The sequence below is a fragment of the Chenopodium quinoa genome, unplaced genomic scaffold, assembly GCF_001683475.1.
Source record: "Chenopodium quinoa cultivar QQ74 unplaced genomic scaffold, ASM168347v1, whole genome shotgun sequence".
Lineage (NCBI taxonomy): Eukaryota > Viridiplantae > Streptophyta > Magnoliopsida > Caryophyllales > Amaranthaceae > Chenopodium > Chenopodium quinoa.
The window spans coordinates 239214-252143 of record NW_018744676.1 but is presented as its reverse complement, the minus strand read 5'-3'; the positions used below and the strand labels follow the sequence as shown (position 1 = coordinate 252143).

Here is a 12930-nt window from a genome sequence, read left to right as displayed (position 1 = left end):
CAAATCACAATACATAGTCAATGTTTCATATTTTCATGTCAATATCTTGATATCGCCCCTAATTGCGTGTTTAACTCATGATGGTCCTTTCTTAGTTAAAGATATTATTCATGTTAAGGAAAAGAGTCACGCTTTGTATATTCATTTACCATTTGTACACGGTGTTAACACTTATTCCGTACTAAGATTCCTTCAAAAAGTTAAACACTCGTATTGTATTTGGAATCTTTTGGCAATTAACATTGATTACATTCAATAGAAACAAATAATAATCTTGGACCCATTTGGAATCTATACAAATACAAGACGTGCAATCAAAGTAGCACTCAATAAAAAAGATCCAAATTGAAGATATGATTAATGATAATCCAAGGTAGAGAAGCTTCACTAAACACTCACACAACTTACTAAAAAATGCCACATGTAAGGACAGTGGACCATACAACCTCTGAAATATTCAAACTATCATCTTCAATTTTTGGTTAAAATAACACAAATTTCGCACCCCAAAAAATTAAAAATTAAATTAATCAAAATCTGGGACTTTTGTGATTTGGGTATTTAGCAAGTTTTACATCATTTGTTTTCAGGTGGTTCTTCATCTTCTTCGGATCTTGCAAACTCAAAGACTGGGAAATTTCTTTTACTCTTTAAGCGGCTAATGGGTCAGATTTTGGACAAAATCCAAGGTAATTTAATCTCACTCTTTAAGCTGATTACAGTTTGTTCGAATTCACTTATACTTGCTTTCTATTTTTTGGTGTTTAATGTTGAAATTTAATAAATGCCCTTGATTTCAATGGGGTTTTGTAAGTGTTATTGAAGAATTGTTGATTTTTATTTACTTAATCGTTATAATTGTTGTTATCATGATGAACCCATGATCAACTTAAATTAGTTAATCATGTAGCTATCTCTCGGATTTGCTTCTAGTGAGAGGCAGAAAATCTATCAAATTTGTTCTTATATGATATTATAGGAGTTTTAAGGTTGTAGTGTATAGATTGTGATACTATTAGAATCTAGAAAAAGTGGAGAATCCCATGTATGCTTTATGTGTACATGTGATGTGAGTCAGTTTGAGGCTTTGAGCTGTCCTGCTTTGGAGAAGGCAGTCGATTTCGAATATACTAGGCAACTATCGAGTATTGGAGTCTGGTACGTCTTCGTGTCAATTGGTTTTGAGATAGAATCTTACTTGGGTTAGCGCAGTAAGCTAAGTCATTTTGTCAATTGGTTTTGTGATGAAATCTAACTTGTTGTAAGTTCTCCAGAATTCCATAGATGCGGGCTAAGCTATTTGCAAGTTGAGGAATAAAATAGCTAGTGTAAACTTGCATAACACGGAGTGTAGATGAGGTAAAGAAGTAAGAAATGGTTACTTATTAAACAGAATCACATAAATGCTGCTTAATTTTAACTAGAAAAACACTTATTAGAACTTATTGGACCTTATATGATTATTGGAACTAATCTATACTTACTAGAACAACATAATTGTGAATTGAACTCGTGTAGCCTATAACCCTCATTTGAACTTATCTAAACATTTTTCTGAAACCCCCTTATTTACAGCTTGTCGAAGACATCAGTCATCAAAATTTTCACTCATAAGATTAGATAACTACCCAACTTCAGTAGGTGGGTTTCTTTAATGTGAAAAGAACAAAGCCTAAATACTTCATTTCGAATGGCATGGAGTAGGTTACATATCAACTCCTTCATCTATAAAAGTCTACCCTTTATAGGTATGGATTATAGAAAACGCTTGAGTGACAAAAAGGATTGAATGATGCTTTGTTGAGGTTTATAAAATATTTAAAATATATCTTCTTATTGATTAATTGAAATTTATGTCAGTGTAATTACTTGATTACTATATACACCCTGATGATGGGTCATATTGCCATCTTGCGTAGGTAAGGAATGGAGGAAGAAAAAAATCAGGAAGATAACAGACAAAGTGTTTGATCGTGTACAGACTCAGACTGGAAGTGTCACACTGTCGTTTGAAGAGCTGTATATAGCTGTCCTGATAGTTTACAAGTGAGTGATTTTTTCCATTAGCTTCGTCAAAGTCTAGTATTAAGTAAAACTATGGTTCCCATGTTAACAATATGGTACAAATGCCTTGCTGTTTTACAGTGATATCAATAAGTACTTACCAGGGCCACACTTTGATCCTCCAACAAAAGATGAAGTCAGAGGCTTGATGGAGGTACTTTCAGCTTTATAACACTTTGAAATTTTGCATGTCTGATAGCATCTCTGTAAAGGCTTTGTTCTTTCATTTGTCAAACCATTTTTTGAACTTATCAAAACTTATCCGTTGTTATTGACTTATTGGAGTGAAACTTTTTATTTATTATGAACCCCTTTTATTTTCCATAGCTCGTATGCACTTCTGTAAGTTGTACTTTGAACTTTTGTTGCCTTTATCTGAACATGTATTTCCTGAAACTTGTTCTTTTAAGGTGAAAAGTACTAAGCCAACAACAGAAAATAAGACCATTTCTATTCTTGAATCTTATCTCCACTTAATATACAGTGACGACTATGACCTGCTTATGGTATTAATTGAATATAGAACTCACTATATTAGATCATAGAATTTGCTGTTTTGAAATCAGTTTTTCTGCTAATTTTGGCATGAATCTCTTGCCACTCCTCAGGTGTCAGCACTCAGCACTGCTTACCTTTTTTTTTTTCTTTTTTTTTTTTTCGAAATGGGATGGCTTTAATGTTTGGCAATTTTTTATAATTGCAGAAGTGTGACATCAATTTGGATGGGGGAATCAACCGAGATGAATTTGTGAAATTCATGCTGGAGTTGACTGCTGACACGTTTAGCACGGTGAGCCAGGGACTGATCATCAGTCTGGTGGTGGCACCAACAGTAGCTTTAGCAACAAAGAGGGCAACAGAAGGTGTCCCAGGCGTGGGGAAAGTGGTGCAGAAGATGCCTAATTCAATTTACGCATCCCTTGTTACTCTTGCTGTCGTTGCACTCCAAAACGCTAGCCAGGGATACTGATGACTAGAGTTTGTCAATAATATATCTCTGGCCTTACTTGTTCATGTAATACAGGAACTATACATATTATTTTTCCATTTTTCCATCTATATCATCTTCTCTCAGCTTTATTTAAAGCTCGTGAGGGGATTCACGATGTTAAAAGCATAAACAGTAACCATTGTTGTAAGAACTAACAATTTGTTGCGTGCTGTCTAATGTTTCAGCTTATTAATTAATCTGCAAACTGTCTAAAATTCATTTTAAGACGGTGATTATGTTATGCTAAATGTCTATACGCAGTTACGCACTACTGCACTAGTCATGCCTAATTATCAGTGGTTTGTTTGTAATGATTAATGAGGAAATATACTCAATTCTACCATTCAACGATTCTTTAAACTTAACTCCTTGGGAGAAGGGTTATCTTAAAACCGCCCACAAAACTTTAATCAACTAAATTAGCTGACTCCCACATTCACTTGAGCAAATTTATTCTATAAGGTTATGTAAACTTGGATGTTCTTTTGTTTCTAAAAAATCAATTCAAATTTAAACTTTGATCTCCCCTCTCCCCCTAGATCGTATCTACTGGTATAGGTACTAAAACAGTTTATTGAGAAAGATTACACTTTCCAATTTTGAGGTTGGGGGGTTCAATCTCCATAAGAGACATTTTGAGGATAGAGATCCGTTACTTTTTCTCCCTCGCTCTCAAAATGTCTGATCCGCAAATACCAGGAAAAAAAAAAAAGTAAGGATCGAGGTACAATTAAGATCCTTCTTCTTACCTTTAAAAAAACGTATACCAAGTTTGGCATGCGGCATATGCTCCGGCCCCGCAACTCCTAATTTCATAAGTACTCTGTATTATCTACTCGTAGCATTATTACTCCCTAGTCTCTACTAATCGAAAGAGTAGATTTCTGCGCAAGTGCGCAATTCTCTTAAAAGGTGCCCAGCAATGACAGCTGCTGCATCATCTTCGTCTTCCCAAACTTCTCCTTCTTCAGACCCCAAATTTGATCTTGTTGAGGTATTTCTCTACCTTTCTCTCTCCTCATCTCAATTAAATAACTTAATTCATTCAAATTACGCTAATGCAACCTTTCGTAACTCGTCAATTTTATGCAGATTAAACGTCATGAGGTTGCAATTGCAGAGCTTAACAGTCTACCTTCTTCTAGGGTTAGATTCTAATTCACTTCCATTTTTTCTAATTTATGCCTGATTATGAATTTAATTTATTTTCTCTTTAAACCCTCAAAAATTGATTCAATCGCGCTCAAATAGTGCCAACTTTGATCGTAATTCTTTGCATTATTACTGTATTCATTTCAATTAGGGTTTTTTTTGGAGATGAATATACAATTGAAGAAAGCCCTAGGTTTGAAGTGTAGTATGATACTATTTTTTTTTGGTCTATTAGCCAAAAATGAGTTGAAATGACTATTGATATGCTATGAAGTGTTGATTTATTACAATATATTTAGAGAAATTAGGGGATAGAGGAATTAGGGGAAAGAAAAGCATTAGAGTGAGAATAGGAAGGAGAAGATTGCTGAGGACAAAGAGAAAGGAATTATCTACTTGTATTAATCATAAACACATACGGAGTAATAATTGAATGATATGTTATATCGTGTAACGAGCATAATGTGCCCAAAACATCTGTGTACGGCTGTCCATGTTGGACATACATAATTACATACGAAGTACGGAGTATAATCCAAGTGCACCAAGAGTTGGAACTTGGAAGTCTTAGAACTGGCTATACATTTCTGTTAAATGGTGGGTGTCTTATTGATGTGCAGTATGCCAGGATCCGTGTATGATTGTAGTTTTGGTATGGAAAGAATGCCTGACTGGCATGGATTCCCAGCATGAAAATCATAATAGGGGTTTTCATCATATTAAGTAGTGAAGGAAGAAGCAAACAGTACATATGTACGGCTAAGGTGAGAGTGTTTTCAGTCTTGGAAGCGCTCTGGTGCATATGATGTTTCGGTTACATTCAATTTTATCTTATGGAGTTGTAACTTGGTGGGGTGTAAACTAGGACGTTTAAGTGATAGTGGATGTTGGAAAAGGAGGGGGGGGGGGGCATGGGAAGAAAAATTGTCAAATGCCAGAAAATAGAAGCAAGGGGGCGGAGAAAGAATGAAGCATGTTTAATTTCTTCTGATAAGGTGTCGAATTGGGGAGGATTCTAAACTTTGACTATTGTGATTAGGGGAAATTATCTGGTACCATAACTAATGTGTTAAACACAAGCAAGGTGAAGGCTTGATATATTTAATTCTATAACAAGGCCAATATTATACTCCTGAATTCTATAACTATGCAAATTTGGAGATTTAATTGGCATATGAGATCTGTATTTTTGAATATATTTGCTGGTGTCGTTTCTGCTGCAAAGGAGTGCACTTACTTATGATTCACTTATGACAATCAGTATTTAACTGCTACTGAATCCTCTTCATTTTATCTTCAGCATGTCTATCTGAAGAATGGAAACATATTTTTCCGTACAACCATCCAAAAAGCAATCACATATGAGCAGAGTAAGTAAAATGATTCAACTATTCAAGAGGGCATTGCTTTAGTTTTTCTCATTTTTGTCCTGAAGTACTTGGTGATTAATATGCAGAACAACTTGATTTGGCCAAGAGTAAGCCCCAAAAGCTCAATAGAGGTTGATGACATCTAGTCACACTGTTAAGCATGGAACATAATTATCTGGCATTTGATGGCCCAAAGTGTTGTCGTCATCTTGATCTTTTGGTGATAATTCAGGGTTTGATCCAGGGCTGTGAGGTTTTTGATCCCTGAATGATATCACTGCTTTGCCCTGATGGTGAATGGTGATGTCCACTGAACTCTTATTCCCTTCATTTGTGCAGACTTTATCGATGCTGATCTTTCTAAAAATTTGCATTTATACAAGTATTGAGTTTAGTGTGTGACATATTTTAGGGAGGCTTGTAGTGTATGTTGCATGAATTTTCTCTTGTTTCCAAAATATTAGCTAACATTACATACTGGTATTTTTAAGCGAGTGAAGGAGCTTAATTACAAGCTCCCAAGTCCCAATTTTGCCATAAGAGCGTAATTTCTAGGAGGTTTTCATGCTTTCATTAAATGCTCCATATATTTCCAAATTGTTAGGATTTTATGTGGACCATCATTCTTTGAGAACATACTTTAAAAGAAGCACTAAAACTGCCAATTTATTCAAGTAGATTCTTGATTTTATTATAGAAACCAGACTCGTGAAGAACCCAAATCTTGGTCCTGAGTTTGGTAAGGAAAAAAGTTAGACAAAAGAAAAAATTACGGCAACGACGACGGCGACAATGACAATAACAAAAATGGGTAGCTCATTGAAGGTTGGCTTTGCAAGAGTGGGGTTGAGGGAGTAACTTAAAACACAACCCAGTACCTTCAAGTTTATCTTGCATGGAGTTTATTCATCCTCTCAACCATGTTAGGTGTGAAGTGATTGATCCAATCCCCTACCTCTTCTTTCCGAAAGAAAATCTTATTCTCAAGTGACTTCATGACCATCTCTGTGCCTTTATTAACCTCCAATTCCTTCATATTCTTGATGCTACAAAGGTCTATTATTTCGTGAATAACACCATCACTCTCTTCTCTCTGCGAAAATGGCTTACCTATGAAGTTAGCCAACTTTTTCAACTCTGATACTGGATCATCCTTTATATCCTCGTACTTAAGGAACAAAACCTTGTCCGGATGCTCTAAGCTTGCCTTCCAAAATCCAATCACATGGTCGAAGAAAGGCCCACATGGGTGTTTCCCTTCATAAACTTCCTCAAAGAAATCCTCCTTAGAAGGGGATTTGAAATTTTCTCCAAATTGTTTCTTCATAGACTTGATGCAGAAGTAATATAATGACACAAGTGTGTCAAAGGGATTTCGACAAATGTACAAAATCCGACACTTAGAAGTCTTGATGGATTCAGGAAGGGATGTGTAGGATAAATGAATGTTAAATAGCCTACGCAAAGTAAGCTCATTAAGATGGTGATAGCAAGGGTAATCGAAGGCTCCACTATAGAGAGCCTCAAGGCTATGAACAAGTTCATGTGGATTAGTGTTAAGCAACGGGTTTTGATCAATAGGGTGCTGGTTACGGTTGACAGTAGCAAAGAGTAAAGATTTCAACCAAGTGGTACCGACTTTCATGAGACCAGCTATGATAAGATCGGTGTCTCGAGCAAGAAAGTGTCTTTGTAACCAGAGTATACTTTGGATATAGTCACCTCCATACCAAAAATTCTCATATTTACTAGTTCAATAAGCTCACTGCCCATGAAGGAGCATTTTGGAAGGCATCTTTTTTCGAGCTCGGCTTGAACTTCTTCTTCAAGCACTTGTAGTGTTTCCTGATCTTGTGTTTGATTTGGATTCATTGTGGATGAATTCATGTTCTTAGCTTGAGCTGAATGGAACCCAATATTGCAGGGGTTTGTGTATAGGAATTGTATAAACAAAGCTCAGAATTGAAGGGTTTTTATGTGAGAAATATTAAGAAAAATCGAGTTCAACATAATTAGGGGAATAGTGAATTTAAAGAGGAAATTAGCTGTAGATTTTAAAGAATTATTTTAATTGTAAGCTTGTTGAAAGATTCCATGCTTAATTGCTATATTAATAAGATAAAATATGAGCTAGCTTAATAAAATTATGATAAATCTTTGATCATGGACACTTGTTAGAAAAACAGTTATTAAACATATTATAGTTACATACAAAATGATGATATAATCTTTGATCAATCACTTATCAACAGTAGCTAGCTGTGATATACTTATTATAGTTCATTGTAGGCATGATCTTGACTTGATTGTATGCTTGAGTTTGTCAACGAATGGATCTTGGCATGATCTCTGATATACTCGGATGGATCGTTACCTCGATCTTCGTATAAGGGAATCATTGTATAAAGTACTAAAAATGTTAGAATTAGTTCCTCAAACAACATGCCTGAAAATAGTGGAAATTAAAGTAAGATTTTTGCATTGCATGTTCATGTCAAATGCGCAAATGTTGTTGTTGTGTGTGGGTTTTTTTTTTTTTTTTCTTTTTCTTTTTTTTTTCATACCAGTATTTCATTAGAATTATTTTTAGTTTTTTACATATGCTCTAAGCTCTTTGTTCTATATAAACAGTCTTATACGCACGTACTCTAGTGCTAAATATAGTTTCTACAAAGTATATAATAACAAAAGGTAGAATTATCTAGTACAAATTACAACTACTAATAACAATGAATGATGTGTGTTTTTTGTATTCGATCAACCCATAACCTGTAACGAACATCACTTTCATCACACAAGAGATGGAAATCAAATCGGAATTGATTTTGATGACTAAACTCATAAACCTAGAACAAAGATTTTACAATGAAGTAAGCCTCATAAATCATGTCAACTTGTCTTATAATATCAAAGGATGATCATTCATATATATGCATGCATGGCCCTTGTCAAGCAACTTTATAACTTCCAAAAAAAAAAAAAAAAATAAATAAATAAACAACAATATTAATTGCCAACAAATCATACTTCGTGCAAATCCCTGAGCTTGGTTTTTTTCGAAAAAATGACCAAGACAAGAAGAATATTGTAAACAAGGCAAGGACTTTTTTTTTTCGCATTTTTGGCGAATTTTTCGTGAAACTGAAATTATATTTTGACTGAAATTAATTTTTTTTTTTTTTGTTGAGTTTAAATTATTATTACTGAATAAAACTTATTTTAATTAATTCTCTATTTATATTTGTTTTTTTGAAGCTATTGGTTTTTCCTGCAGTGAATTGTATTACTTTTATTGAAATGAAATTAATTTTACTAAATGTTATTTGAATAAAGTGAAAAGACCAAAGTTTAAGAATAGGAATAGCAATATCAATAGTTAATAATACTAGGCAAAAAAACAAAAAAAAAAAGGTAATAGTAATAACTAAAAAAAGGGGTCGTTTGGTTAACATAGGAACTGAAAATTTCATGAACATCTAAGTTCTAATATATGGGAATTAAATTCCATTAAAAAAACTCATTGGAATTTCTTAAAGTTGTTTGGTTAGTAGTGATTAAAGTAAATTCTCATAGGAATTTTAACAAGTAAATTCCCATAGGAATTTTAACTTACTTAGGGGAAATTAGGTAAGTAAATTCCTACATTTTGTTGAAAATTCCTACATTTTGTTGAAAATTCCTAGGAAGTTCTACTTTTCCCTTTTCACCAAATTTTATTCAACCAAACAACTTACTCATTTGCAATTCCTAGGAACTCCCAATTCCCTTTTTTTTTTTTTTTTATGTAAACCAAACAACATCTAATAATAGTTGTAGTACGGATCAGTAGTAAATAATTCAGTTCTATTCAATGGCCTAAGTGAGAAATATTATATGGTACTCATCTATTTTATACCAGCGTACACTAATAATTATATTTTGAAGAATTAGAATTGCATTATTTACAAAGATAATACATTACAAGGGCTTATATACAAACGATAACTTAAATAAAACTACCATATCCACACGCGATGCATGCACTGATATATCTATGAATATCAATTAATACTGATACACAAAATGTATTAAGATAATATCATAGACTAAGCACTTATCGGTTGTATCTAGCTGTGATAACATGCTCTAGTATTTTATTGTAGGCATGATCTTGAATTGATTGTAGGCTTGAGTCAGTTTTTTTTTTTTTTTTTTTTTTTTTTTTTTTTTTTTTTTTTTTTGTTGTTGTTGTTGTTGTTGATAATTTATCTCTGACATTCTGGAATGAATCACTATCTCGTCAATCTCGATCTTCATTTAAGGGAGTTATGGTACAAATTATTAAAAATGCATGTTAAAATTAGTTCCTGAAATGAAACTACATGCATGAATGAAATTGGTGGAAAATCAAATTTAGATTATTGTATGATCATGCCATCAATTATGTAATGAAAACTGTATTCAATGCCTTACAATGCACCTTTTTTGGTTTTTGTTTTTAAAAAACTTATCGGGTGCAGCCTGCCCAATGAAATAATCCTAGATATGTCTTTGATTCTATAATATATAAATTTATTGTTGGGGGCAAAGGCTTATATTGTTTCAATTTTTATTAAAAATGCAATAAAATGTACTATGTTCCCGAAAGAAGGTCATGTTTGGTGACTTTACGTGGTTTTTGAAAGAGCGTTACATTTGCCATTTTTAGATGATGTTGATAAACTTACTTCCTCACAAGAGTCACAACTTAGACCTTACAACAGAGCTAAGGGTGATGGTGCATTGATACCAAACCACCCTCTAACCACTCCAACATGATCTATCACACATTCATATATGGTATATATGGAGTAAATTTTTTTTCTTTATAATTATCAAAGGTAGTCAAAGTTTTCTAACTTTAATTTTACTACATGAGCAGTAAGGAAATAAAAAATGGATATTGTACGATATTAAGTGATCTAACAAGTGTCATTACGTGTTTAAATGTTCATAAACATCAGATTAAAAATAGCTTACAATTGGAAGACCCAAAATAAGGATTCAAATAGATTATTAATCACGAGGTAAATTTATTTATGAAATTACATACATAGATAGAAACTAGACAGATTCATCATTAAGAACCAATCTTAATACTACGTACCATGCATATTTGTGAACAAAATGTAGGGAAACCTCATGACAGGACAAAGCATATATATATATATATATATATATTGTTGACAAGAAGAAAAAGAATTTCATTAGTGAAAGATAGTCAAACGACACTTACAAACAATTCCGAGAAAAATTAGAATTCCAACGCAAGTACAAATCACCTTAGAACTAGTTACATCGCAGATTCGATCGACGATCGCCTTAATAAAAAACTTCATCTAAAGCAATACAATCTGTGAGTTAACTAACTCAGCCGACGAATAGTTATTGAGTGAAAATACTTATATGGTCTTCTAGATACTTCCGAAGATTAGGAAACCATAAATCTTCAATCTTCGACAGACAAACATAAAAAGGAATTAACCCTAATAGAATAACCACAGCCTCAAAGATGGGATCCATTTATTGAAAATAATTAAAAAGTTTTTTTGGGCCTTACCACTGGTAAAAAAAACCGATAAAAGCCATTGCAAAAATTCACAAAAGAGATCAGAAGAAAAGAGATGAAGGAGAAAGAAAGAAAAGGAGAAGAATGAAAGAAAACCTTCAAAAAAGCAAAAAAAATTAGCAATGGAGGCTAGAAAAACTCTCCCAAGAGAGAAACCCTAGAGGGAACCAGAAAACCGTCCCAAGGAGAAACCCTAGAGGGAACCAAAATTTTATATAACCCGATATATGGCATGGATGATTTGCAAGTAATCAACGTTATTGAGGAAGTAACGTAAAAGATAACCCAGTGCCCTTGAGTTTTTCTTCCATCAAGTTTTTCATCCTTTCAACCATAGTAGGAGTGAAATGATTAATCCAATCTCCGACCTCTCCCTTCCTAAAGTAGGTCTTCTTATCGAAGAACTTGTCTATTGCCTTGTCGTCGCTCTTATTAACCTCCAATTCCTTCATAGTCTTGATGCTACAAAGCTCAATTATTTGTGTTATAACACCTTCACTCTCCTCTTGTGGTGAAAACGGTACACCTATGAATTTAGCCAACCTTTTCAAATGAAAAGTTGGATCGTCTTTCAAATCCTCGTACTTAAGGAATAACACTTTTTCTGGTCGCTCTAAGCTCGTCTTCCAAAATTCAACAACATGTTCGAAGAAAGGGCCACATGGATGTCTCCCATCATGAAAATCTTCAAAGAATTCCTCCATAGAAGGAGGTTTGAAATCTTCTACTTGCTTCTTCATGAAGTTAATAGAGAAAAAATATAGTGACACAAGCATGTCCAAGGGATTTCGACAAATGTACAAAATCCGACATTTTGAATTCTTGATGGATTCAGGAAGGGATGTGTAGGACAAATGAGTGCTAAAAAGCCTTGGCAAAGGGATATCATTAGGGTTATGTGAAGGATGCTCACCATAGAGTGGCTCGAGGCTATGTACATGTTCATGTGGGTGATGGCTAAGCAAAGGGCTTTGAGTAACGGCGTGGTGAATACGTTTGACAATAGCAAAAAGTAAAGCTTTTAACCAAGTGGTGCCGGTTTTCATGAGACTACCAATTATAAGATCGGTGTCTTGAGCAACAAAGTTTCTTTGTAACTTGAGTATGTTTTGGATATACATATCACCATACCAAAAGTTTTGATATTTTGCTAGTTGAACAAGTTCACTACCCATGAAAGGAGATTTTGGAAGGTTATTTTGCACCTCTTGAATTTTTTCTTCATCGTTTTTGAGAATGAATTTTGTTTGATTTTCATTCATTGTGGATGAATTCAAGCAATGTTTTAAGAAATTTTTATTTGTTTGCTTCTATATTAGGTGTGCATAAATGTTCAAGTAAATTTCTTTTTGTAAAAATAATATTAGGAAGAGGAGGGGAGGGAAGAATGGTGAGTTTTCTTTCTAAATATCTCCATTGTTGTAGGGATCATTTTCCTACAATTTAATTCCTCCATTTTTCTCCCTTCCAATTCCCTTCCTTCTTCATTTGTTATCCAAATGAAAGATATCACATCTCTCCATTTCCCTTCCCTTCCTTTCCATCCTTTTCCTTCAATCCAAACACACCGTAAGGTTCCATGTTCAAATCTCCGGCTGCAATAAAAAGCATTATTTTTTTCTTTTCACTTTCTTAACCAAAAACTGCTTACTAGTATAGTAGTAGAAATCGGCTAACTTAGTTGGTTAGGTTTTGGGATGCTTGGTATCCAATACCTAAGATCAAATCTCATTTAAAAATTTATTTCTTGTGACTCTCTATTAATT

At 33.7% G+C, this 12930-nt stretch overlaps 2 protein-coding genes and 1 pseudogene across 2 annotated transcripts; 1 reads left to right on the top strand and 2 right to left on the bottom strand.

Annotated features, from left to right (window-relative positions):
* Positions 1 to 403: 403 nt before the first annotated feature.
* Positions 404 to 3252, top strand: LOC110702193. Its single transcript, XM_021879878.1, has 4 exons — positions 404 to 689; positions 1920 to 2046; positions 2146 to 2218; positions 2768 to 3252. Exons 1-4 carry the CDS (start codon positions 662 to 664, stop codon positions 3032 to 3034), a joined length of 495 nt encoding a protein of 164 aa, XP_021735570.1. The 5' UTR covers positions 404 to 661; the 3' UTR covers positions 3035 to 3252.
* A 3067-nt stretch (positions 3253 to 6319) lies between these two features.
* On the bottom strand, positions 6320 to 8731 carry LOC110702192 (annotated as a pseudogene).
* A 2082-nt stretch (positions 8732 to 10813) lies between these two features.
* Positions 10814 to 12866, bottom strand: LOC110702191 (flavonol sulfotransferase-like). The gene has a single exon (XM_021879877.1). The coding sequence runs from the start codon at positions 12424 to 12426 to the stop codon at positions 11422 to 11424; it is 1005 nt and encodes a 334-aa protein (XP_021735569.1). The 5' UTR covers positions 12427 to 12866; the 3' UTR covers positions 10814 to 11421.
* Positions 12867 to 12930: the final 64 nt, after the last annotated feature.

Coding starts and splice junctions, on each gene's coding strand:
- LOC110702193 (XM_021879878.1), top strand. CDS start 662: ATGGGTCAGATTTTGGACAAAATCCAAG. Junction 690..1,919: donor GATTTTGGACAAAATCCAAG/GTAATTTAATCT, acceptor CATCTTGCGTAG/GTAAGGAATGGAGGAAGAAA. Junction 2,047..2,145: donor GCTGTCCTGATAGTTTACAA/GTGAGTGATTTT, acceptor GCTGTTTTACAG/TGATATCAATAAGTACTTAC.
- LOC110702191 (XM_021879877.1), bottom strand. CDS start 12,426: ATGAATGAAAATCAAACAAAATTCATTCTCAAAAACGATGAAGAAAAA.